At 40.6% G+C, this 26,301-nt stretch overlaps 1 protein-coding gene across 7 annotated transcripts in view; it reads right to left on the reverse strand.

Moving 5' to 3' along the window:
* The window catches only part of fbxw7 (F-box and WD repeat domain containing 7), a 128,667-nt gene that overhangs the window by 86,243 nt on the left and 16,123 nt on the right, over window positions 1-26,301 (reverse strand). For 6 of the 7 annotated variants that reach the window (XM_085161687.1, XM_085161686.1, XM_085161682.1 and 3 more), the window contains one exon: window positions 19,680-19,757. Coding sequence is in view for 1 of the 7 variants with exons in the window: in XM_085161681.1 (XP_085017807.1) it covers window positions 8,029-8,181 (153 nt within the window). In the remaining 6 variants the exon portion in view is untranslated. Of the gene's footprint in view, window positions 1-8,028; window positions 15,337-19,679; window positions 19,758-26,301 lie in introns of those variants that run through there. The other variant, XM_085161681.1, reaches the window with a different exon arrangement.

Consider the following 26,301-nt stretch of genomic DNA (forward strand, 5'->3'; position numbering starts at 1 on the left):
CAATTACTGGAAACAATGACTGTGCATTGTGAATGAATAACTTGGTAAACTTGGTAAATGAACAATGAAAAACAGAAAAGCAACTGCAAAAAAAGGCTCTTGAGATAAACCATTAGTCACTCCGAGCTTTCAAAATTAAACAAAAACAAGATGCAGTAATGGGTGAAATGAGCTTTTAGCGCTTAAACCGAGGTGACAAACTTTCTGCATGGGCCACCAAATGAACACCCACAGCAGAGCCAAATTAAAATTAGATTGTGGATCACGATTACACTCCAAAAGATTAACAACCTTTTGACCAGATTCACCCTACCTCATTTCAAAACTTTCAAAACTTGAAAACAATGACTGCCTCTTTATTTTTGATAAGAACTCAGAGCACTCACATTCAAGTATTCAAGGTAAACTAACCCAACAAACAAATTTGACTGTGACCAAGTGTGTGGTAAGAAAGGATTATACAAGTAAAGGTAAGTGGGACGTGCGATTTGTGGATTTGCCTCATCCAAGTGGTAGTAGGTTGAGTATGTAGCATGCAAATCAGCCCCCATCTTTAGACCTTAGTATCAGTGACTTCAGTGACACATGTGCAACTCTGAGACAAACTGCAAGTTTATTCTTGCAAACATACAAACTGTGCATGCATTAAAAGGTGGGCGTGAACAAGAAAGCAAAAACAAAGGCAAGTACAAGGTACTCGCAAGTGTATCATGAAGCAGTTAAAATATCATAGCTAAACCAAGCTACTTTCCTGGTAAAAAGCACCATATATGTTAATTTATATTCCACTGGTTGTTCTGCTACCAATACAGTAGAGTTACAGATACGATGCACAACCACAGAGGGAAAACAGGTCAGTTACAAGCTGTGCAGCAGTTTGCTGTCTGACATATGAGGTCCTCTGTTCCCTACTGACACTACACAGTCTAAAGGGAAGTTTTTATTTTGTTAAATGGCACATAAGCTTTGTTAATGTAGCTTAAACTTTACCAACCGTCCTTCTATATGCCCACGAGGCCTCTAGCTAATCTTGAGTGTGACAAATTAAGAATCAGCGATGCATACTGCACTTCCAAATCTTCTCAATGCGCAAAACGAGTGATGAGAAGTATTTTGGGGACGCTCACATGCTTTATCTGCTTCAGTTCATACCAACTGCTTTGACCTTGAGGAAAAAGTCACTGGTCCCTTTGTAAGGCTCGTCTTCCTCTTTGCTGCATAGTCCCAACGCTGTGGTGGGAAGCATTAGACCTATCTCAGATTGCACAGCCCACCCCACACACACGCCCTGTGGGACTGCCAGTTCATTTCTGTGAGCTCAGAAGAGGAAGGCTATGAATAGCTGAAGTTGTTCCTGCCTTTTACCGGAACGGCCAAGATTCAGCAATTAGTGTCTAACTTGAAATTGGTTATGGAGGTGACAAAGGCTGACAGGAAGACGAGGGAGGGAAATAAAGATGAGATGTGGTAAATATATGTTTTGTTTTTAACCCTGAAGTTTCAGTTCTTGTTCAAAAGCTTAAATATAGGTAGAAGACACGATCAGACCTGCAGCTTGTACAGTTAAAGTGGGTGAAGTGGTGTTTCAATGCAGGTAACAAAGCAGAGAAAGCAGTAACACTTGTAGTGAGCAAAGACTTGCCAAATGGCCTTTCGTATTCACACACAAGTTTCATTCATCAGTTGCTATTCTTAGTCCCGCAAAAGCTGTGAAGTGGACAAAAATAGCTCTGGAAAACTAGTGAGGGCAGGTGTGAATTTGTGGCTCCTGATAGAAAGCCTCTGAGAGCAAACGCACAGAATTGTATCAAGTAGGGCTGGGCCATATCATACCGTTCACGATAATATCGGTATAATGAAACAGATGAACCAGAATTGGTTTGTAAAAATGCTGCAACTTCAGTGGTGTGCAACTGGTTTAGCTTTTGTCCGTCAGATACACAACAAAGCACTATTTTTGGTAGAGCATGCTAGCGGGCCGTCGTTATTACCGTGTGTTTTGGGAAATACAGCACACTTAAAATCAATCCTTTGATTTTTCTGAAAATCGACAGTGTCTCTTATAACCCCGTGTGCCTTATGTATGAATTCTGGTTGTGTTTACTGACCTCTAAATGATTTTATATCGTACACGGCGCTCGATAATCTGTCAAATGTTTTAGTACGACTTTGCTAAGGTACAAACCCGCACCGCTTGATGGATTGTCGGAGCATTACAGCTATCGTAGGCAGGAGCCTCGCGGAGTGATACGTACTGTGCTTCAACATAATATTACCGTATTGTGTGTGTATAACCTCTTTTTAAGTTTTGTGGATATTATACATGGTTATGCTGAGGATATGTTGGTCAATTTCCACTGGAAATGCCTTTTGGTTAAACTGTCAGCGAGGAATTTGCACTGTTACATTTTTATATAACTTTAATGCACATAAAAAACAGCTGCTTGTTTAAGTGAAAATGATGTTGGTTTTTTTTGCACTAATAAAGTTGTGGAGTTGTAAAGTATTTTGTCTAGTGTCAATTATATCGTCAGTTATATCGTTATCGCAAATTTTCAAATGTATATCGTGATAAATATTTTTGGTCATAGCACCCTGCTCTAGTATCAAGATTGTTATGAGATTATGATCACAAAAAATACACACTTGGTGTGTTTTTAAATTGTTCATTATTTAAAAGCCACCTAACAAGCCCCAAACTTTCCTAGAATGAAACATCATTTGGTGCATCCGTCTTATGACGTCTCAGACCAGAGAGATAATTAAAGATAATCTTAGGAGTCCCTCTTTCACACAACTCCTTTGAGCTTTAGCTGCAATGATGCAGTTCCATGAGATGCTATGGACCATTTTAGCATCATTTAGCTCACAGTTTGTCCTCCGGCCTTCAAACTCCACTAATCTAACACAGCAGCCAGTTTCTTCAACAACAAAAAAAAGAGAGAGAAAGGGGTGGGGGGTGGGGAGCAAACATAAGCACACCACTGACAGATGAACAACATTTTCCCTCCCTCTCTTAATCTGTTAAGACCCAAAAGACAGGTAAGAAATCAGTATTGTCTGCTGGTGTTATTTTGCTACGACTGGAAGGGAACTGTCTGATTACACATAATATGTAGGAAAACAACAATGTTATCTGATGCCCTCAAGTGGAAGAATATCCTGTCTGTATTTACTGCTATTGCCATCTATAGTGTGGTGTGCCACTTAAGACCGCATCTATTTAATTGGGCCCTAAAGCACGTTACTTTAGAGACTGATATTCTTGCATCATTTCCTATTTCAGCCTTACAGATATAAATTACTGTAAATTGTGATGCATTTAAGAAACTTACAGAAGAAAGTTTTAAGGGCCATTTCCTGAGCTAAGATAAATGCTCCGACAGACTTTGTGGTCTAACAGACCTTTTGGCCTCATTTTATTTATCTTGTTCCATATTCATGTGAGACTGAGAAACAGTATCGCATTAAAAGTTAAAAACAAGCAAAGAAACAAATAGGTTTCAGTGTAGTTAGTAGAGGTCCACAAGTATACAGTGAGATATTAAAAAGGAAGTCAAAAAATAAAATACTTTTATGGAAAATGATTCCTCCTTGTTATAAGGCTTACAATGTGTGCTCAGCAGTTTGCAGTTTCTCTAAAGGAAAATGTTTATTTGATCACCTGCTGAATTTAAAGTTTATTTAACTTTGAAAGTGACCAAAGAAATTGCAGGTCTAATTTTTAATGGTAGTTTCATTTTAATGGAGATAGAATATAAACAATTTTTTAAAAATAAAAATCCAGAAATGAAAAAAAGTTAAAATTTGATTTGCATTTCATTGAGTAAATTAAATATTTAATCTCCAAGCAAATCATGACTCAGTACTTGGAGAAACCCTTGTTGGCAATCACAGCAGTAAGAGGTTTCTTGTAGTTGGTCACCAGGTTTGCACACCTCGCAGGATGTATTCTGGTCCACTCTTCTTTCCAGAAACTCAATCTTTCAGGTTTCTTGGCTGCCACTTAACTCAAAGCTTCACCTCCATCCACAAATTTTCTACAGGACTGAGGTCAGGAGACTGGCAAGACCACTCCATGGCCTTAATGTGCTTCTTTAGACACACCTTTGTTGACTTTCTGGTATGTTTTGTGTCATTGTCATGCTGGAGATCTTTCCACTGACTAATCTCCAGTGAGTCGGTGCAGTAAAATCACCATGTACCCTTAGCAGACAAACAGCCCTGAAGCAAAATGGTTCTACCTCTGTGCTTAACTGTGGGGATGGTGTATTTTCCTTCCTCCAAACACAGGAGGTCAAGTTACAAGTAGGACTAGGCAATATGACCCAAAATTGATATTTAGCTGGATGGCGATATACATCTCGATATTTCTTTGAAGCCATAAAGTAAGAACAAAAAGAGTTCTTAGTCAAAGCTGTGTCCCAAATCTCACACAGGCAGTTTTATTAACATACAGCGTAGATATACAAGAAAAAAAACTTACTCAGAAATAAATTATCAGCATTTATTAAATAATAATGATCCATAAATAAAATAAAACAATGTTTTTGTGCATAACAAAAAGCTCACAATTGTGCAGTCAAAATGTAAACTAACAGACGCTGAGCATAATAACAAAGACAGATTTTGCAGCTGCTCCGTTCCCAAGTTCTACTGCGTGACTGACAGCCTGGAGTTGTCCTCTTTGTAACCATGTCTCTTAACAGGTGCCATTTGTGGTCCTTATACACACAGTACGGTAATATCACGTTGAAGCAGAGTATGTTTTACTCCGCGAGGCTCCTCGGTAGCCGTAATGCTCCAACAATCCTTTAAGCAGTGCAGCTCCGTAGTCGTACCAAAACATTTTTTGAAAGGTTTCTGAGCGCTGTGTACCACATAAAATCGGTTCACGGTCAGTAAGCACAACCAGAATTCATACAATAGGCACACTGTCGATTTTTGAGAAAATAAAAGGATTTTAGGGGTCAACGTGTTAGCGCGGTTAGCTTGTTAACGCGCTGACGCCGTCCAGCCCTACGCATGGGGTGATCCGTGGTAACTCGTTAACAGAGATTTGCCCCGTTAATGCACTTATGGCGTTAACGTCACGCTGACAGCACTAAAATAGTCATCTTCAATTGTTTTCTTTTTACCGACCAGCTCCTCTTTGATAGCTGCCGTGTCCATCTTGTCGTTGCCTACAGGTGAAGCGATGGGGGAGGGGGAGTTGTGTTCAGTGAAGGAGACAGGCGAGGCAGAGTAATGCAGCGTAGAGACAAAAGTGGACGAAAGAGGCAAACTTGCGGCTCCACAAGTATAGTTATAACGTAACATAGACTATATTGATATAAACGGTATTGTCACATCTCATATAAAAATATATCGATATATTTAAAAACTCGATATATCGCCCAGTCCTAGTTACAAGACTTCACTCCATCACATAGGCATAATCCCAATGGTGTTCTTGGTGACTACGGGCCAAACTGCCTTCAGATCATTAACAATCCTGTGCAGCTTTGGGCCAATCCACCACCACTCTCATAATCATCCTCATCCCATGAGGTAAGATCTTGCTTGGAACTTCAGACCAAAGGTGATTGATGATCATTTTATATTTTTCCTAGTACCAAATAATCGAACCAGCAGTTGTCACCTTCTCACCAAGCTTCTTGCTGATGGTCTTGTAACACATTCAAGCCTTGTGCAGGTCTACAATCTTGCCCCTGACATCCTTTGACAGCCCTTTTTGTCTCACCCATGGTGGTGGAGAGCTTGAAATAGACTAAACTGATTCTGTGGACAGGTGTGTTTCATACACATAAATTGATTGTAATTTGTGTGCCACATGAGCATGGACATCCCTGATCTCAATCTCCCAAATTGTGTTTAGGCTGTAGTGAATGTCGCTCAATGACATGCAAATTATTCAAATTAAAACTATTTAATTTTTGTTTGTTTTAATGGGATTTGATCTGTATAGACATCCAGGCAGTCACTGAGTACAGCTACTGGTTGAGGAGGGATTAGGGATTTTTATTCTGTATGCTGTTCCAAATTGACACCACATAGATGAAGCTTCAGCTGTGGTACACACAGACATTACTTGAGTCTCAGTGCACAAACTCAACATTTAGACTCAACAGCAAAGGCATGCCATCTTCTCTTGGATGGATTTGGACCATTCTCTAGCTCCTGTGACGGGGTGGACAGGTATGCATTAACTTTGTCAGTGTAGCCAGCCAACACTCCTGCCCCGCCACACAGCCTGCATCTAAACTCGTTTCCTCCGGCTATAGAACTAAACCAAGAACACACTGAAACCTTGTGTTTGAGCTACACTATAACAGCCGAATGTTGTGTGTTAAAACCGCTACAGCATTCAAATGACTGCCAAATAAAACTAAAAGACTGAGCTGCAGTCCAGTCACAGTTCTAATATGTGGGTGCCAGAAGTAGGAAATTTGAAATTGGCACCAAATTTGAAATTGGCTGTAAATGTATTTTCTCAATAATTTCTAGGGTAGTCCCAGGTCAATATGCAATGTAAGTTCAATAAATGCATGTTAATTGTTCATCACTACTCATTAGGCCTGAATCATTACAACGCAGTGGATTTATCTACGAGACAAACCATGTTGGGAATAAATAAACAAAATTAGAAGACTGAGCTCAACTTCAAATTGGAGCAATAAATCACACTGAACTGACTTGAACAGTTAGAGTGTCAGGGAAATATTGGTTGTTCAGACAACATCGCAGATACAGCTGAAGATCTAGCAAAATGTGACACTGCATGGTGACTTTGCCCAAATTAAACTGCATTAACAGAAGGAGATTAGCAAAGATGGACCAGACCAATATTATAAAAGCTGAAGGACACATTCTGCCTCTAGACTGCAACATGTAACACAAAACCTTGTGAGCCTTAAAACGACTGACGTTTCCAATTATTAATCCTTTGAGATAAGAAACGCAATATTTGGGATGGTTTCTTGTAATCCTATAAATACACAGCGTTTGTTGAAACATCTTTCCCTTCAGTTCGATGCAGAAGCAATTAATCAATGTCTCTATTTTGAGCTGGTGCCCTGTGATGTCTGAGGAAAAAGTGAAACTCAAGTCCTTGAGCTGCTAGATAGGAGGGATATCATCTCCCCACATTCATTTCCACAGCAAAATGTTTCATTTTATGTCAGTGCCTTCCTCTGGAAAACAATGACTTCTGTTCAACATAAGGGATATTAAGGCTTTGTCTATAAGCACTGCACGTCCTCTGAAACCGTCACTCATTACCTCTCTTTCATTTGAATTGTTGCCATGCAACAGCTCAATAATACCACAACATTTTCCTTTGTGGATTTTTTTTCATAAATCATTACTCAGGAGAGCATAAATCTTCTTGGAAACCAAGAGAATCAATCTCCTCTGCTTGTGAGAATGGCCAACTGCCAGGAAGACTCTGGAAGGGGCTAAAAATCCCATTCAGTGCCAGCCTACTACTAAAACAGTCGTGTACACAACAAGCAGGGAAGCAGAGGGAACCCTAGAAGCTACAGCCATGCGACAGAAACCTGCATTAAAGTAAAGTCAAACACTCGTCACACACAGCCGAATGTGAAAGGGCACTCAGACGTGTGCACAGTCTTGTTTGGCTTTTATTTGTTCCATTAGAAAAAGCTTTTTCTCCAACAGGGAGGGGGGTAGCAGCAATCACTGTAAACCACATGCAGACTGAAGGCATCCATTTAAATGACTGTGCACCCTGCTAGCAAGTCTACTGTTGTCAAGGCAGCGAGACATCCATTAAATCACCTGGTTCCATTAGAGAATCAATTACTGTGCCGCTCTCCTTGGTTGCACAGTTCTTATACCTGAAAAATCATTTCAGACAACCAAAGCAGATACACAAGGACACTACGCTTCACCACCCTGATATGCTGCCAGGACCTATATGGTTCTTGAATTGCTCACAAAGAGCACAATTCCAGTGTCTCCGGACACATGACGTGGCTGTGTCAATGGAAGCTGGCACACTATTACCTTTGGTCGAGGTGGGCGGGCAGTGGCCAGTCGCTGCAGCTGTTCTGAAGTGTGGCTGCAGGAGAGGAGATCTGAGCAGCAAGCTGTGCGGCCCAGTCTCTTCATCAGAGAGGAGATGATGCTGCAGCCACAGCCACACATCGACTTGCTCATTAGTAGCCTGGCTGTTCTGGGGTGTGGAGAAAAGAGACTAGCTGTGAGCCGCAGCCACTTCCTGGTCCTTTCTGAATCCCCTCAGTTGTCCTCAAAGCTGATGCCTTTGCTGTACTGTGTTCCACATGGTGCTAATCCACAGGTACTCCCACCAGAGATAAGGCTGGTTTTAGTAAAAATACAGATACTGCGGCTCACCTTAATCCACAGTGAAGGTACTTGAGTTGGGAAGTACAGTTTGTCGGTCCATTTCCGTTGTGATTGCTTCCCACTTACTCCACTCCCTCTGCTGTACTTCTATCTCTGAACAACACGCCTCCTGCTCTAGTCTCCCTCCCCTTTTTCTTTTTTTTTGGCCAAACTCACTTCCATCCACAGAACACCTTCTTTTGGCTGCAAATAATACACCGGACGCAGTGTCTGACACTACTCCCCTCTGTCTCTCACAATTTCCATCCGTTTCTTTCCATTCCCTTCACTGCCTTCGACTGCTGTGCAATGAGGATGCTATCCCCGACAAGTCTGTTGCCACCACTGTGCACCCCACCACCACCTCCTCCTCCTCCAGCGGTAAGCCACTCAGACTGAGCTCCTCCAACTTGCCGATTAAAATGTTTTTCCTCATATGACATTCGAGCTCCGAGTTGCTCCATTAATTGAGGAAGCAGTGGACTGAATAGTATAAGAAATCCAAGCCACTCAGCAAGCAGGAGGACTGATAAGCAGGATACAGTCAGGATGCGGTGGGGGAGGGGTCCAGCGTGTAGGAGACAATAACAGTGGAGGCAGGATTATTATGGTGATAAACTGTCACTGTGGTCAGCTTGCTGCTGATGATCATTGTAACAATCAAGGAAATAAAGAGCTGAAAATCTTCAGTGTGACAGTTACTTTAACTGATGAAGAAAAACTAAAGAGGAACTCTGCAATCTGTTGTTATTTTGCTCCACTGCAGTAATTTAGAGTTATTAAGCTTGTAATGGAGCAACCAATAGAGCACAGTTTTACATGGCACATGCCACCTGCACATTTGCTAGTTTAAACACCTGCAGCATATTCAATATACATCCTTTTTAATTCCCTTGTGTCTCATGTCCCAGCTTTGTTGAACCCACACATTCCCCGCTCACCTCATCACAGATGCTCAACCTGTGGAATCTGTGCTTAGGGACAACCTGCACATTATTCAGCACTCAAGCTAATAGTTATCAGAGCTCATGAAGCCTGAGCGCCTTGAAAGTGGGAAAAAACAACGAATGGGAGGGGCGGGAAGAACAGCAAGACAAAGACAGATGCACAATAAAAATGAGACTGGGCCCCTTTTGAAGGACCAACAATAGCTTTCTATTAATGGCACACACAGTGTTATACAACTAGAAATCACCAACATCAAAGACCGTGAAAGAGGGAGAAATTTGTCAAGCCAAGAATATGGTAATAATGACCACCAAGAGTAGTTATGCTTAATTAAGTGCAAACATATGTCAACACAGGCTGCTGCAGCCCATAGCTGTCCAAGCTTCACATCAGCTAATTAGAGGAACTGAACTGGACCTCTCAAACGTTTATATATTGGTGGGGATTTTTGAATCTGAATATTTTATGAATCCCAGGAGTAGTTTCCAAATTTAAAAAGAAAAAGAAAGAAGGAAAGAAAAACATTTAAGTTGTCAAACATGTTAGGGATGGACCAGACCATGCCCTTGGCATGTGACTGTTCAGCACATGCCAAGGGCATGAAGTACTTCCCGATATTCAAAGCTTTCCAACACCACCACCAGAGAATCAAGCTCTACACACACCATGTTACAGGTGATCCTGATCAGTTTGTAAAGCAGGTTTCTCTTTGCTACTCTCAGTCTACTGCCCCATAACACTACACCGTAGAGCAGGGGTGTCAAACTCCAGGCCTCGGGGGCCGGTGTCCTGCAGGTTTTAAATCTCACCCTGGGTCAACACACCTGAGTCAAATGATCAGTTCATTACCAGGCTTCTGGAGAACTTCAAGATATGTTGAAGAGGTAATTTAGTCAGTTAAATCAGCTGTGCTGGATCAAGGACACATCTAAAACCTGCAGGACACTCGAGGTCTGGAGTTCAACACCTGTGCCATAGAGGATGGCACTGATGCCCAGCACAGACTCAGAACAGATATTAAAGGGCCTCAGCCATGTCCGAAAACAGAGAGAGCTGTGACCCTTGTTGTAGGAGGGCTTCTGTGCTTTTAGCTTAGTAAAAGCAAAAAGAGACAGCTATTGTTCATATTTACCAGCAGATCTCAGCTCTGCCTGATAACCAACACCTAACATTTGGTACAATCACTAGCAGAAAACTGTAATGAAAGAAAGTGAAAAAATATGTAGCCATAAAAATTACATTTCATATTCAGTAACTACAAATAATATGCAACGGCTGCACTCTTGGAAGAAATGAGAATGGGTTTTATGAGTTTCATATTAAAACCCAGCAGGAAGAAAATACAAATTCATGACACTCCATCTCCCCAGCTAACCTCAGTCATAACCAATGACTACTAATGCTTTTGTTGAGTTTTGGTGTCATTTCAATTTTAATCCGATGTAAATGTGCTTGTCCATCCATCCATCCATTCGCTTCCGCTTATCCTTTTCAGGGTCGCGGGGGCACTGGAGCCTATCCCAGCTGTCATAGGGCAAGAGGCGGGGTACACCCTGGACAGGTCGCCAGTCTGTCGCAGGGCCAACACACAGGGACAGACAACCATTCGCACTCACATTCATTCGCACATTCACACCTAGTGACAATTTGGATTATCCAATTAACCTATCCCCACAAGTAAATGTGATTGTAAGTTACTTATATCTTAGTTGTGTGTGGTCAATATCCTCAAGTGGAAGTTTCCTTCTCTCAAATCATCATTATCATCGTTAACACAACAACCAGCAAAGCTTTAACCAAAAGATTGCTCAATTTTTGGTGCCTCGGTCAAAGCAGTCACATGTATTACATCACCATAAGCATGCTGTGGACCATTCCTGTATTCATTCCCCTACCTGCCTTCTTGTGGTTGATTAGTGAAATCAAAACAAGTATGGCAGCATCAGCAGACTCATTTGTTATATAAAACGCACACAGCTACGCACTGAACAGACTTTACTTCAATATTTATCAGGAGGTAACGCTTCGCCTTCGTGTCCAATGTCAACTCTCAGTTTGTGCACTGAGCAGTTTTATTTTCCGTGTAAGCAGAACAATTCTGTCCTTCACTTTGTATTGCATTTCAACACACCTTGAAGTAGTACAAACTAGACTTCACCACAGAGCCCTTAATTTAGCGATGTACAGATCCACTCTACAAATGACTGTTAGTCTCATTTCGTGGGAGTACTGCAAAAATGTAAAAACTGTTCCATCTGTTTATTCAATGAGGTGCATCACATTTGATGTACAGCTGTGACCAAGTACGAGCTGTGCCTAACATAAAAAGTTGCTGCAAAGAGAAATGATGAAGCACTTAAAGCTGTTATCGGTGCTCACTGGCACATCTCTGGGCTGTTGATGGGAATGATACTACATAAGACAGCTCACTGTGATTCAATGGCGCAGCTTTCCTCAATCACCGGGTTGCCATCTATCCAAAAACAAGTGGCCCATCAGGAGAGAAATGAAACACTCCAAACACAAAAGGCTTTATCTGCAATCATCAGAGACAATCTGTACAGAAAGGTATAACACCACCAGCCCGGAACAAGGAAGCAGGCAAGCATGCCAACACGTAATGCAGTCACCAACACTGAGGCAGTGTCTGGCAAAATGTAAGCTAAATACATGTGTTTATACTTTTGTTTTCTTCTTGCCCAGGAGTGACAGACAGGGCAGGGTGAAAGGGTGCTCTGTTCATTATTTATGAATATTGCTTTTCACTGTGTCAGCTCACTGCCTCAGTATTGATCTATAAAAGGAGGGTGGCTGCACCACAGCCCAGGATCTCAGACGAAGAAATAACGACAGAGCTTACACACTGCAGCTTTATAGAGCATCTAACTGGCACGTCGGCAGCTCACGGAGCTTTGCATATAACATAGCATGCATGTCATGGTTATATTTTTCCTAAGAATAAGTGAATACAGTAATTACCAAACAAAGTCTATACTGTACAGAGTTCCATCACGTCCTGCATTGGTGAATCTCCATTCATTTATCTCAATCCAAACCAATCTGCACTCTTAAAAAGTCCCATACAATGAAGTGGTATGAGTTTTTTATACTTTGAGGTAGGGCTGTGTGACCAAAAGCTAATATCCCAATATAAGACATCTATCGTCCCGATAACGATATAAATCATGAAAATTTAACATTTTCTGTAAATTCTGTGAATCTCGGGCAGCTCAACTTGCGTGAAGTGTTTCCAGCTGGGCGTCGAGTACCTGGAGTCGAATGTTTTAACCGATGCATGAAACTATACATTTTTAGACATAAAAATGTTGTATTTATTACACGGCGTGCTGCGGGTGAAGCTTGTTCTACCGTTTGAATCCAAGATTTATTTTTTAAAACCTGACTGCTCTTTTTTGCTTATCATCCGTATCAACTCTCTGCATACTCTTTCACATGATTCAGTTTATTTTGAAGTCTCAACGGGATCTTGAGCTTTATAGTGAAAGGTTTATGTGGAAAATAAACAAGCGGAAACGCGGTGGTTTTAACGTTGTTGTTGCTAACGACAACGCATAAAAATAGGCACTTGTCTGTCCGTAGTGTGGTTATATTAAATATAAGAGAAAGAGAGAACTTTAATGAATATAGCCACTACAGTGATCATCAAAATGTTGAAAAAAAAATTTGCCGTAAACTGTTTATTTTGTGACACCACGAGACAAACGATAGCGTAAAATGAAACAATAGATGTTTTTATATCGTCATCCGATATATATCGTTATATCGAGCAGCCCCACTTTGAGGTGTGACGCATGAGCTACGAAAATCTGAAGTAGCTTACAGCCAGCAGTCTTCCAACCCATGGCAACAAGGTCGCCTCCCCACTTGACAAACCCATTACAGCTCCTCTCTCTTTTCCACAAAGAAACTGGGCAACCAGCAGGAGTTGCACCTGAACTATGCTTCAGTGGGAAATCTACATTGTAACCTGATGTGCCCCTTCCATTGAAATGCAACTACAAGTCAGTCAACACAACAACAGGCCTGTTCAGCACCACCACAGCACTTCCTCTGCATTCCCGGCTACTTTTTTGGACACATCTTTTAAATTTATTGTTTAAAGAAGTGGAAAAATTAGAGGGACAAACTCTTGCAGTCACCAGTGCTACCTCTCAGCTTCCCAGTAGATAGACGTATGATATCAATTTGAAAATCTTAAATGCCAGGTCAGCCAGGAATGCTGTAGGTCTTTAAAAAAGAAAAAAAGAAAAAAAAAGTGATAAATCTACATTTCTAGGGAGACGCATGTTAGGTTACGGTGTAGACTAACGTGTAGGGTTTCAGGGGGGTAGCTAAAGTAACTACACATTGCATCAACACAGCTTGCAATTACTGTGGTCTGATCATCTCATAATTGACATTTGTCAAATACAACAACTGTGCTGAGAATTTGGCATTTGAAAGTAAAGTGAGAGCTCAGAGAGAAGGATAGCTGCTTCCACTGGCCGCTTCTCGCTGTAACTCACCGTAACGGGTCTGAATTAAAACTCCAAACTCTGAAAGAGTCAATTAGAAGTGTTTCATAAAACCAAGGGTATGCAGACAAGTCAAAAAAAAAAAAAAAAAAAAAACCGAGTGATGTGATGTTTTTGTTGAAACTCAGCTGTTCATGGAGCGTACGTAAGAAACATTATGTATGTAAACTAAAGTCTTTTAAAAGCCAATTAATGTATTCTTTTTTTCTCTAATTCAGCTTCAACATTTTTACAAAATGCTGCCTTCTGTGAGGTCAAGCACACTAGCGCAGTCTGACCGTTAAATGTAAACACTCTAATGTGGTGTAGACGTTAATGAAGAAACCTAAAGGGCAAAACAAAGACTCCAAAATAACGAAAAACTGAACATACTCAAGCATTCATGCAACATTATTCATAATACTCAGTGACCAGTCTGAATGATTTAAATCTCTAGGAGTGTACACACGCACACGCCCTTTAAAAGATCAAATTTGTTGACTAATTATTTCAGTGGTTAATCAAGTGGCAAATATGTGATAATTAACATGCTGCCATTAATCTCTTCAAACCAATTAGTGAAACATTTAAGTGGGCTTGCAAATGATGTCCTTAATTATCCTGCAGTATCCAAATGTTGGCTTGCTGAGAAAAAAAATTACACTGATGAAGTCAATCTGTACAATGTAGAACCGACGCTCATGCTGAGTTTAGACAGCCACACATCTATGTGTGCGTCTCTATAGGTAATGTGATAATACCATACAACAAGCATATCTGACTAAGGATGCAGGCAGTCCTTTTTCCTCTGAGTAGGCTGCACTCTAGTGGGCAAAGCTGAAAATATCCAACAGCTGCTGATAAAAAGGCTGATTTAGGATCATTTCTCACTACTTGAGGCTGTGCAAACACAAACACACAAACCCACACCCCATTAATAACATTCATTCACTCTAGGACAAAGAAAACAGACACAGAACAGTTACAACTTCCTGTCTCCAACACAGGGACATAGGACTTCCTGTTTTGAACAAGGAGTCAAAAGCATGAATAACTGATCAAGAGTTAACCACGCCCTTCAACAGTTAACAGACCCTTACATCAACACCTACTGGTGTTACACGTTTCTACACAACTTTACAAGACTAAACAGCACACCAGCAGCTGATTTGTTCATGAACAAACAGGTTTGAGGTATAAGCTTCATCAGTTACTTAAGTTTTATAAATACTTTTATTACAGTTTTCCCATGTCTTGATGGAATGAATAAATCATTTAAAACTAACAATCCCCATACAGAACCATACAGAACTCATTTAAACAACTGGCAAGATAATCACCTCTAACTAAAATCATCTCCAAATTACAAGAAAAGATGAGACGTTAGTCATGTTACAAGATGTTAGCTAAATGGATCAATATATGTCTAATTCAACATAGACTGCATGGACAAATGTATCAGGACACCTTTAGGGCGTTCCATTTTTTTTTTTTTAAACTGGTTTTCATGAAAACAAAACATTATCATTTATCACGTAAGAAAAGTAGCATATAGCTCTTATTTTATTCTCAAGATTTTGTTGCAGACGAGAGATTAAACTTTGGTGTTTTAGGCAATGTTAGTTTTAGTCAAATATCGGGTGTGAAAATAAACCGTGAGTCTGGCCTCATAAAATAGTGACCCATATTACTGTAACACCAAGTTTATCATATTTGATTCACAACTTTGAGGTTTTGAGACCAATGATCATTTTGGGACAATGATAAATTGCCCCCAAATGCTGGATTTAGCAACACTGATTCAAATTCAAACTAATCTGTCAGAAGGTTCAATAAACACTTCAGCTTCAAAAACTCTCATGGTTCAGCCTTTACAGGGTTTAACATATTAGAGTGAGTCCCGTTAAATAACTTTCCTTCTTTAATGTGAAAAATGAGGGCATTTATTTAAAGATCCAATTGAATCCTTTCTGCTACACTTTCACTCGTGTTTTATTGGACCTGTGTGACTATCCACAGATACGCACAAAGCCAATTACCGGCAGTGGGTCCTGATTGAAAATGTCACAGCCATTTAAACTTTCTGCATTTCTGAAATGTGCATTAGCAGCAATTTTTACTATCCCTGGCCATCCCTCATCATCATTGTGAGAATGCTCTTCTCTGAAGTAGGCAAAAGGCTGTTCTGAATTATTTACAGAGAACGAGTGGGTGAGAGGTGTGGGACTGATTAGGGAGAGACACACAGGATAGTGAAATCTCAGTCCTTCAGTCTGCTTAGGAAGCAGTTTTGCATTTAAATTTAAAGAACCTTTTCAGAAAATGACAGCAGTGTACCTCCTACAGATATTCAGCCGCATAAGGTCAGCTTTTGACAGGAGGCTATTCTTTAATATGCTCAACATAAAAGGCAAAAACTCCTCCTAGCAGGCAAACGCACAGCTCAGTGACTGTTCTACCATCAGAAATAACGATATATCTTTCTTCTGCAGAAATATTTGTCATTTCAGAGTCAAGTTCCTCCTTGATAACAATTCCATCATTCATGAAAAGCGGAAGAGTGTCACATTATTGCACCCATGCACTGATATTTATACAATAAGCCATCTCGTTACCATCACTCAGGCAATCACCACATATTAAATATACATATGCTTGTTTTATTGTTTTTGTAAAGGTCACCATAGCAGGCATTCACGTCTGGAACAAAAAGCACCAAGTGGCAATACAAACGACAAAGTTAAACTTGAAAGAAAATCCAATCCCAGACCATCAACCTGAATTATTCAAACTCCCTATCAAATGTCCTTTATCCGGTCCATGAGAGCGGAGCAACAGTTTTAGGAGGAAAGACAACGTTAACATTTGGACATTTGAGTGCCAATCCACACTTTAAAAATGCAGCAGTGAGCCAAGAAAGCCTCTGCTATGTGCTATCACTTTACCTTTAATTCACCAGCGCGTGCATGGGATGAATAATTCATGCCTTGCACCACACTCTTGGCTTTATGGAAGAGTCACCCGTACAGCTCAACGCAGAAAACACATTAACTGGGAGCAATGTGCTAAACACTTTTTTTTATTAAGTAAAAAAAGGTCACACTTGAATGGAGATCAAAGTACAAAATGATCAATATTTGCATATCTAAAGTATTGTTTACTATGACTCAAAAAAGGATGTCTCACAGAAAATACATTTTTCTGATCATCTGACAAGTTAGCCAATGCCATTTCTTTTGATTGGGAAAGTTTCCAATAGCCAGAAAGGTTTGACGTGCCGAGCAAACATCAAGTTACTTTGAATTTAAAGAAGTTTAAGTTATAATACTTGATAATTTAAAAACCAAAAACCCTGACCACCCGACGCTTGGCCTCGGGCCGGGCTCCAGGGCGGTGCCCCGGTAACCCCATCCCGGGCAGGGGGAACTGTTCCCTTGATCGTGCACTATCGGGAGTCTTCTGAATGGCTTTTTGTCTGGTCCCTCACCCAGGACCAATTTGTCATGGGAGACCCTACCAGGGGGCAAAAGCCCACGGACGACATAGCCCCTAGGATCCCTGGGACACACAAACCCCTCCACCACGATAAGATAACAATTCGCAGAGGGCCCTTATATCCAGGGGTCTTGTTCTAGAGTGATGGGAGAATGTAACAGGAGATCGACAGAGGGATTAGTGCAGTGGCTGCAGTGATGCGGACGCTGTACCGGTCCATCGTGGTGAAGAGAGCAGAGTGTAAAAGCGAAGCTCTCAATTTCACGAGCTGTGGGTAGTGACCAAAAGAACGAGATTGCGGATAGAAGCAGTGGAAATGAACTTCCTCCAAAAAGGCTAGCTGGCCTCTCCCTTAGAGATAGGGTGAGAAGTTCAGCCACCCGGGAGGGGCTCAGTGTAGAGCCGCTGCTCCTCCACATTGAAAGGAGCCAGTTGAGGCATTTGATAAGGATGCCACCTGGGCACCTCCTGGGTGAGGCGTTCCGGGCATGTCCCCACTGGGAAGCGGCCCTGAGGCAGACCCAGGATACGCTGGAGAAATTAAATCTCTCAGCTGGCCTGGGAACGCCTTGGTGTTCCCCCAGACAAGCTGGAGGAGATGGAGGTCTGGGCTTCTCTGCTTAGGCTGCTGCCCCCACGACCCAGCCTCAGATAAGCGGAAGAAAAGGGATGGATGGATAGCAAATGCAATATAATGGCAGATTTATTTTCCCCTTTCAGACACAAGAAACAATTGGATTTCTCTAAGATTAGTTATGCGTGGAAAAATGTTTTGTTCTATTGTCAACAAAAGTCAATGCACAATAAGTGGTGGATTAGCCATTTAAGCTCCGTGCAACTGTTCACATAGCTGGTTCTTGTGTTTGTGGCCTTCCAAACATGCACTGTCAATAAGGAAGTTGCAAAGTGCCCTTTGATTAACACCACCACCATCTATGCTATGGGGGGAGAATATGCAAATATCAGAATTTGCATAGTGCCCTTTGCCTATCAATTATCATTCCCTCGGTCATCACCTCCAGGCCCCTTCGAACACAAAGTCCTCAGTAATGCTAATCGCTGCTGCACCTGCGCTAAACACAATCTTCCATATGTAGTTTTTCCTGTGCTTGTGGGTTTCTTTCTTCAACATGTAAGAATAGAACAAATGTTACCCACCTATATTGCTGCCTCAGCACATACATTGCCTAAGGTACCAAAGAAAAATACTGGTGGAAGCCAGTGATACTGCTCAGCTTCCTAGCCTAGTAGCTACCCCTATGGTATCAATTTCAAAGTCCTTCATCGCCTTGTTCTCAAGTTTTTGCATTTACAAGATTTAGAAAAAACCTGACCTCTGTCCCAGCTTCAAACTCATCTGAGGTTTTAGTAGATACAACAATGGTGTCAAATTGAAACTACTCCTATGCTTAGGAGTTATTGCATTGACAGACTTGTTTGCTGTCCCTTCCCATCAGCCTTTTACAGCTGAGGGGTAAAAACTGATTACTGTGTATTTTGGTAACAAATGGTAGCGTTAATATTGGTTCAGAACTTATAAGCAGACAGACTGAGCAATTTGACTTGTTAACTTGAGCTCTGACCAACTGTAACTTGGACATTTTCACTACCTCAATTATGTTTAAATATAATACATACATTTTATAATTAATTAAAATTTTGAGCACTTAATTAAGAAAGGTAGAGATGTGACAGTATTCACATCATATCCATAAAGTCTCATATAGATTCAAAAAGGGAGCCATCTCTAAATCTCAACATTATCCAAGCTTGTAGTCAATAATTAATCCTTCATATTTTCAAATCATTAAATTGTGTTTCCTATAGGCTGAGAACTTATTTATGGTATTTGATAACACCGTGAAGTAGGAATGAGCTCACTTGATAACAGACACTTTCATGGGAAATCTGTTGCTAGGAAACAACTGGGCTCAAGCTTACATCCCATCAGCTGCCGACAACAACAAACAGCATAAACTTGAGCCCATTTATAATGTTTGTGGATGTGATTTGCAGCATTTCTGAAAATAAGAAACTGCAAAATGGTCTATACATAAGCAGAGAGGCGACCATAGGCACAGCAGATTTCATAATGTGCTTGTTTATGTTTGTCAATGCTGTAACACGCGGCATACGCCATAATTCAGCATTACATATATTTCTGTAACAGTAATTTATTTTGTTTCTTCTTTGTTACACATCTGCAGTAATGTGTGTTTCTATATGCTGATACAAAAAATAATAATTGCATATTAAGATTCAGATTTACTCTCTCACACACTCTCTCTCTCTCACACACACACACACACACACACACTGCAGTAAGCATTTAACCAAGCAGCATTTACTTACAGTTCTCTCTGTGTGTCTTAGTTTAGGCCACAACTGGTCTTCTCCCCCTCCAAATCTGACTCCAAGAGCTGATTCTTTCTGTGAAGAAAGAGTGAGCAGTCGGTACAGCAATCTGAGAGATTACAGAGTTCACAAGCTACGGGGCTGTCTGGAATATGAGAGGAGAAAACAAGAGTAGTGAGGTAAGAATGATGGGATTTCAATTTTTCCTGCAAACCCCAGACAGAGCACGTCAACTCTTCAACAAGGTTTGCCAAAGAACAATTCAACCACCTGGCACAACATACAACACCTGCATCAGCATGTACCAGTGAGTCACCATCATAGATGCGTCAGTTCTTCCCGTCTCGTCCGATGGGAAGTGAACAGCTTCTGGCAGCTCCCACAAAAACATGTTACTTTAAAGTTGAACTGAAATTAAAAATGTCTTCAGGAAATCATAGATGTAATGATGCTACAATTACATGGCATGTTTTTTTCCTCCTCATTTCAAAAAGAAGCTAAAAATAATTTTTTTTTTTTTTTTTTTTTTTGGGGGGGGGGGGGGGGGGGGGGAGACTGCATCTTGGTTTGAAGCCTCTGGTTGGGTGTTTCCTTTGGCCAACATCTGAGAACCAGCATTACCGACACAATCTCTACATGGCACATGTTAGCAAAGTAGCAGCAACAGCTGTTGCTTCAGCCTTCCATCTGTGTGTATACAAGATGAACTCAGCCACAATACTGACTGTAGGTCACCTGCAGCTTGGCAGTAATCAGAGTACTACAGTCACTGTAGTTGTACATTAAGAAAAGATTTCGTTTTAGGTTAAGGAGTGAGTAAAATGTTAGTCATTACCTGACTAAATTAATCCGATGAAATAAAACAAAGAGGTAACTGATCCTTCAGACAACTTTTAAAGGAGGCAGCTTAAACACCTACTGCCCAGACAAGTTGGTCAGCCTCTTTGATGAATGGTAACTGACTTTTTCCTTCCGCTTAGGACCTGCTATGGCAATATCACAGGTCCTAAAAAGACAGACTTTAACTTTAATATTTCATACTGCCCCAGAAATAACACTGCACCATAATAAGTGTTCATAAAGTATATAGGGTAGGGGGGCCTAGCTTTAGGCACAGGTTTGAGGATAGCAAGTAATCACATGGTCAAAACTTAAGTCGGCAAGTATTCTTGCAACCCAAGTACTCAAGACATTACACCATGAGTCAAAGTATGACATGGGGAGAGGGTTGGGCAACAGGATGAATGCGTCAGCTATCAAAATTTAATTTAATTTGTTTAACAAGCCAAAACGAAACAAGAGAGGCGTTTCAATCTGAGAAATTGTTCCTGCTACACTCCCCAGCACACTCCCAGGCTGAGAGCGAAAATGATAGTTCATGTAAATAAAACGAGATATTGACACTGAGTTGTGGGAAATGAACAGCTGCCAAGAGAAGGCTTCCAGCTGTTTGACACTTGATAACTGTGAGACAGAAAGGTTGCAGAGAGACCAGCTTCACGATTCAGGAATCTCACAGCCTTTATCTGTAATGACGTGCAGCATCGAAGTTGCACAGAAGGAAATCATTCACCGTGTAATGATGTCACAGACAGCTACTGTTGGACCTGTTCAGATATGAGAGGTTTTGAGCAACAAAATTCCTAGAAATATCAATTTTTCACAAAAAGTGATTTCTCCTTTAGGAAAGTGGATTATGTGAGGAATGCTAAAGGAGAGGAGATAATGACGTGCTTTCTCTCTCTCATGTTTGTTGCACATTACAAAGCAAAGTATGAATATCTCACTGTACGACTATTCTTCTTTGTTTAAAGTGCTAATTTCATACATAAATCCAGACTCGGGAAGGGGGGGGGGGAGACAATCTCACATAGCAAAAACATGAAGCCTTATAAACTTCACTGAAAACTATGAATACGAGTTCAAAAGAGTGATATGATGTGGATGAAAGTTTATTGCAGACAATGCACTTCTGTTTTTAAGCAGAGCAGCATTTGCAACCATTTATCCACTTTGTGACAGTCAGGAACTTCTGGTAAAGAGGGTCTTACTCTAGAAATCCCTTTGCGATAGTCTCAGTCGCCCATAGGTTGCATGGGAGACCCCAACTTGTGAATAAACATATGTCAACTGCTCATTGAGCTGTAGTAAAACATGGAAGTGCAACTCAAACTAGAAACACAGAACATTCACCTTCAAGGTTTCAAAAGGTGCAACTTATTTTCGTGTTTGCAGACAGGTCAGTCGCTTCCATGCAAACTGTGGGCAACAGTGGAAATTTCCCAGCAACCAGCTGGGAAATGGACTTCCCTAGACAGTCTCTAGGTCTGTGTTCAAAGGCATCACCCATACATGCACACAAACAAATAATCAAATATCGTTTAGGGTACAGTTGAGAAAACCACACTTGTTGTGAGCCAACAAAGTTTGAATGCTCCCTCAAAGGCGCAGTCATCATCTGAACTTCAAAACAAATACCCATTAAATAATGTAAGGTGATTAGACAACAGTTAGTCTACTAGAGTGAGGGTGAGTAACAATTTGCACAAAGGTCTGCTACTTCTGTGTAGCCCACGATACAGGTTGCATGTTAGCAAACTCTTGTATTCAGAAACAAATTAAGTTAACCTTTGACTCCATTTAAAAGGGAGTCAGTCCAGAGCTTTCTAGGAAACATTCTGAAAGTTTCTCAGAGTCAATTGAACACAGAGGTCATGGGTGCCTGCAACTTCAGGGCTGTCATACGCATCTAGATGCCAAAGAAAATGAGCTCACATGTAAGACTGCAACTGCTGTGTTTCCTGGCCTTCATTCACTCTGACTAACTCTGGTCAAAGTTTGAGACAGACGAACGAGTTATGCAACAGTCTTAAATTTACCAAAACCTCTGAAATACTTCAAAAAATAAATAAATAAAAGGAAAATGTCCTCACTGAAAATATAAGAAATCATGTTCCAAGTACTTCAATTTGTATGATATAAATTTAAAGGAAACGTGACATCGTCAGTCTCTTACATGTTTATGAACGCCACAACTCCTTCATATTACAATGTTATGTTACAAATTAGGAAACTTTACAACCACAGCAGCTCCGCGTTCTTACACAAATGTAGATAACTGCATTAGAGGACTCTTCAGAACAGCCTTCCTACTTTTGGATAATCTTCGTAAATTTATGCTACATCAGATTTTGGGAACAAAAACCAAAAAAAAAAAAAAAAAAAAAAGTAAATTAAAAACAGCCAAAGTGTGTGTGTGTGTGGGGGGGGGGGGGGGGGGGGGAGGCTTAGTTTGCAAACAGTGCTTCAGTAAGGATTAAATGAACAATCACTGCTCCACCTTTAAAATCTTAATATAACCACCATTACCTGCATGTCACTACTGGCAAATCCAACTTCATACTGCAAACTTAATGCAACTCCTTCCACTCCAATCGATTTCATTTACTGATACTGTACAAAGTCTTCAGTGCACTGACAGGTGTTGAAGGAAAGTCTTTAATTCCTATTGTGAACTTTGAGCCTAGTGTGATTAACATGTTCTCACACAGCAGCGTGCAACGGACGCACAGAGATTATTAATAAAACGGGTCTAATCTAGTCATACTGGTCCAGGCTTAAGACGTGAATCATTGTGTAGTTGTTCTGCATTTAGTTTCAGTTCCAAGTTTTGTGGTCTACACCAAAGCTTCATTTGGGATATTTATTTAGTGAATGAAAACCGCAGACGATGTCTTAGTGAAAAGCAAAAAGGAAGGAGGTTAAAATAAAAAGGAAAAAAGTCAAACCTACGGGAGGATCTTTAACTTTGCCACATTTACTTCCTCAAACCACATTGGCTTTGGTTATGTGGCAACATATGACTGGCTTTGAACATGTAAGCTGAGATGGATACAGCTCTACTGAAGTCAGTGACAGCATCTGGAGCAGCTGCAAAGTAGCCACTAGTACAAAGAGAATAAAGACACTTCATAAATCATGGCTGGAATGCAGCCTCATTTCCTATCCGACCCCACCTCCAACAGCAATAGTTTTTTCCTTCAACTCTAGGAGCTCTCTACACCAAGTAGCTGAGACCTGAACATCCCAATCATGACTTGGCTTATGACTCTAATTGTCTGTAGTTTTCCCCACACAAAGAAACCCCATTCAGAGCAGATGCTGGAAAAAGCAGAACTAATGAGTGGGTAAGATCACGTATGTCTGACCTGACAGTTGATTCAGAGCTGATTAATGCTATAACAAAGAGATGAGTCTGTATGAACCTCGATTTTGGAATTGCAGTTCAGTATCTTGCCAGTGCTGCAGAGAAATTGGCCAGAAAGTGGCCATAGATCTTTCTGTAACAGTTAAAGCACTAAAAGCACTCCATGCTGTCAAGAAGAAATGTTTACTCAAGTATAAAATTAAATAAAAACATCCATTAGGACGAGTGCAATAGCTTCATTTGTAACTTGAACAATTAAAGTCAGTGTACGAATGCCACTTTTAAGATGGCACAGAGCACACTGGACAAAACCAACCAGGAGCTGTGCGTCTAAATTTGGCAGGCAGCAGAGAAGTTGCTGATTCACTGAGGAATGCTGGTTCCAGTCACACAGACCTAGAGACTGGTCAGCAATCATATGGCAACCAGTGGGGACCATTTTCTGTAACTGGTTGGTGAGCAGTTGCTGGTTGTTTCTTTCAGTCAATGGATGAAATCACAAAAAGGGTGCTGCACCAAAGCCACCAAGCATTTGCTTTGGTTGACAGTTTACATGGAAGATGCTGATTTGTCTGCAAACACCAACTACTTTGAAGGTGAAGAGTCTCAGTTTCCTGTTTGACTTCACTTTTCTCCAAGTTTCACTAATAACTCAGAAACATGCAGTGCCCAGAGTATGTGGTACAACTGGTCTGTGGTCTATCAAGAGCATAATCAAACATGAATAGGACACAATTGCCTAACTAGATTTGCTAGATTACCATTAAATGAGGAAACACCGTTTTCATCCTCCAGTTCAACATTTAAAAAATATTGGCTGTCGCCAGTGCTACCACTCAGCCTCCTAGTAGACACACGTATGGTATAAATTTGAGAATCCTAGGTGACTTTCTTCTTCAGTCATCGCATTTGTTCATTTTGCAAAAACTTGACTTCTGACCTCAAGATACAGGTCGCTGAAATTTGAACACATCTAAGATTTTTAGTAGATATACTCTTGTTATCAATTTAAAAATCCTACATCACCTCTTTACTGAGTTATCGTATTCAGAAACTTGTCCATGCTGCCTGCCAGCCTGCTAGGAGGGGTGGTGCCAATACCCCATCAGCTGTGGAAAAAAAATTCCATTCACAAAAGTGAATGGAATACGGCTTGTGTCATTCCAAGGTGCATTACATCAGTATTCACCCTGTACAGAGGTGGGTAGTAATGAGTTACATTTACTTGAGTAAGTTTTTTTAAGAAAAAAAAAAAAAAGTACTTTTAAAGTACCTTTATTGCACCATACTTTTTACTTGTACTCGAGTACATTTGTGAAGAACAAACGGTACTTTTACTCCGCAATATTCAAATCGTTACTTTTTTTAATAATTAATTTCACACATTAGATAATGCTACTAATAATAGATCATGCCGCCAGTGGAGTTTCCTGTAACTCTTTCACTAATCAAATATAGCCATGCAGTCACATGACCAGTTATGAACCATGGCGGGCAGAGCGGCCCAAGTCTTTCAAACTAGCGGACACACGGAAAGAAGAAACAGGAAAACAGGGCAAAGGCAACCATCTCCGCTAGAATTGAAGAGGATGAACACCCCTGGCCTCATATACAAAGCATGCTTTGCTTAAAAGCAGTACAAAAGAACAGCTATATCATGTGGTGTTTTCAGTATGAGGACACCAAACTGACATTTCAGCGTGAAAAAACTCAACTAACCTGAGGAAAACATGTTGCGGTAAGTTTACTCTGAATTTCTTTTTAGCTGTGGTTAGGTGGATGTCAGTCTATGTTACAGCAGCTATGTCAAGCTCAATTCCTTGAGGGTCAACTTTTTTGATATGTCCATAGTCCAACATGAATTAAATGGCTGAATTGCCATGGGGTCAGGAAAGTCAGAAGCATTGGAGCTGGACAGCTACCTTTCATGTCCAATTGCTGGAGGTGTGGCTCTATTGCATAGCTTTCCTCACATCAAGAAGCTGTCAATCAAAATCAACACAGTTCTTCCTGCATCTAGAGCTTGTGAAGGACTCAGGCAGGACTCCTTGTTCACTGCTAAACAGTTACAGCTTCACAGCAAGAACCTTTAGAGCAGACTGCTGCTGAAGCTTAACCATCATTTTACTGAGTGAAGAAATGGCACATTTTTGCTAAATATACAGAAAAAGATGCACACCCATACAATTTATGGTAAAAGTGAGGTGCCTTTTGCTGTTGAAGTTGTGTCGTTCTAATGTTTTCTCTGAGGCTGCTGTGCCATTTAGAGTAAAAGTGAATATAAGTATACAGTATATCTTGTCACTGGAAATAGTTTGCACTGTTCATATATTTATATTTATATTATTTACTGTATGTATTGGTTAAAAAAGCTTTGTTGTGAAAAACTTAATCTGGAAATTAGAATTGTTG

This window comes from Neolamprologus multifasciatus, chromosome 6 (assembly GCF_963576455.1).
Source record: "Neolamprologus multifasciatus chromosome 6, fNeoMul1.2, whole genome shotgun sequence".
NCBI classification, from domain to species: Eukaryota; Metazoa; Chordata; class Actinopteri; order Cichliformes; family Cichlidae; genus Neolamprologus; species Neolamprologus multifasciatus.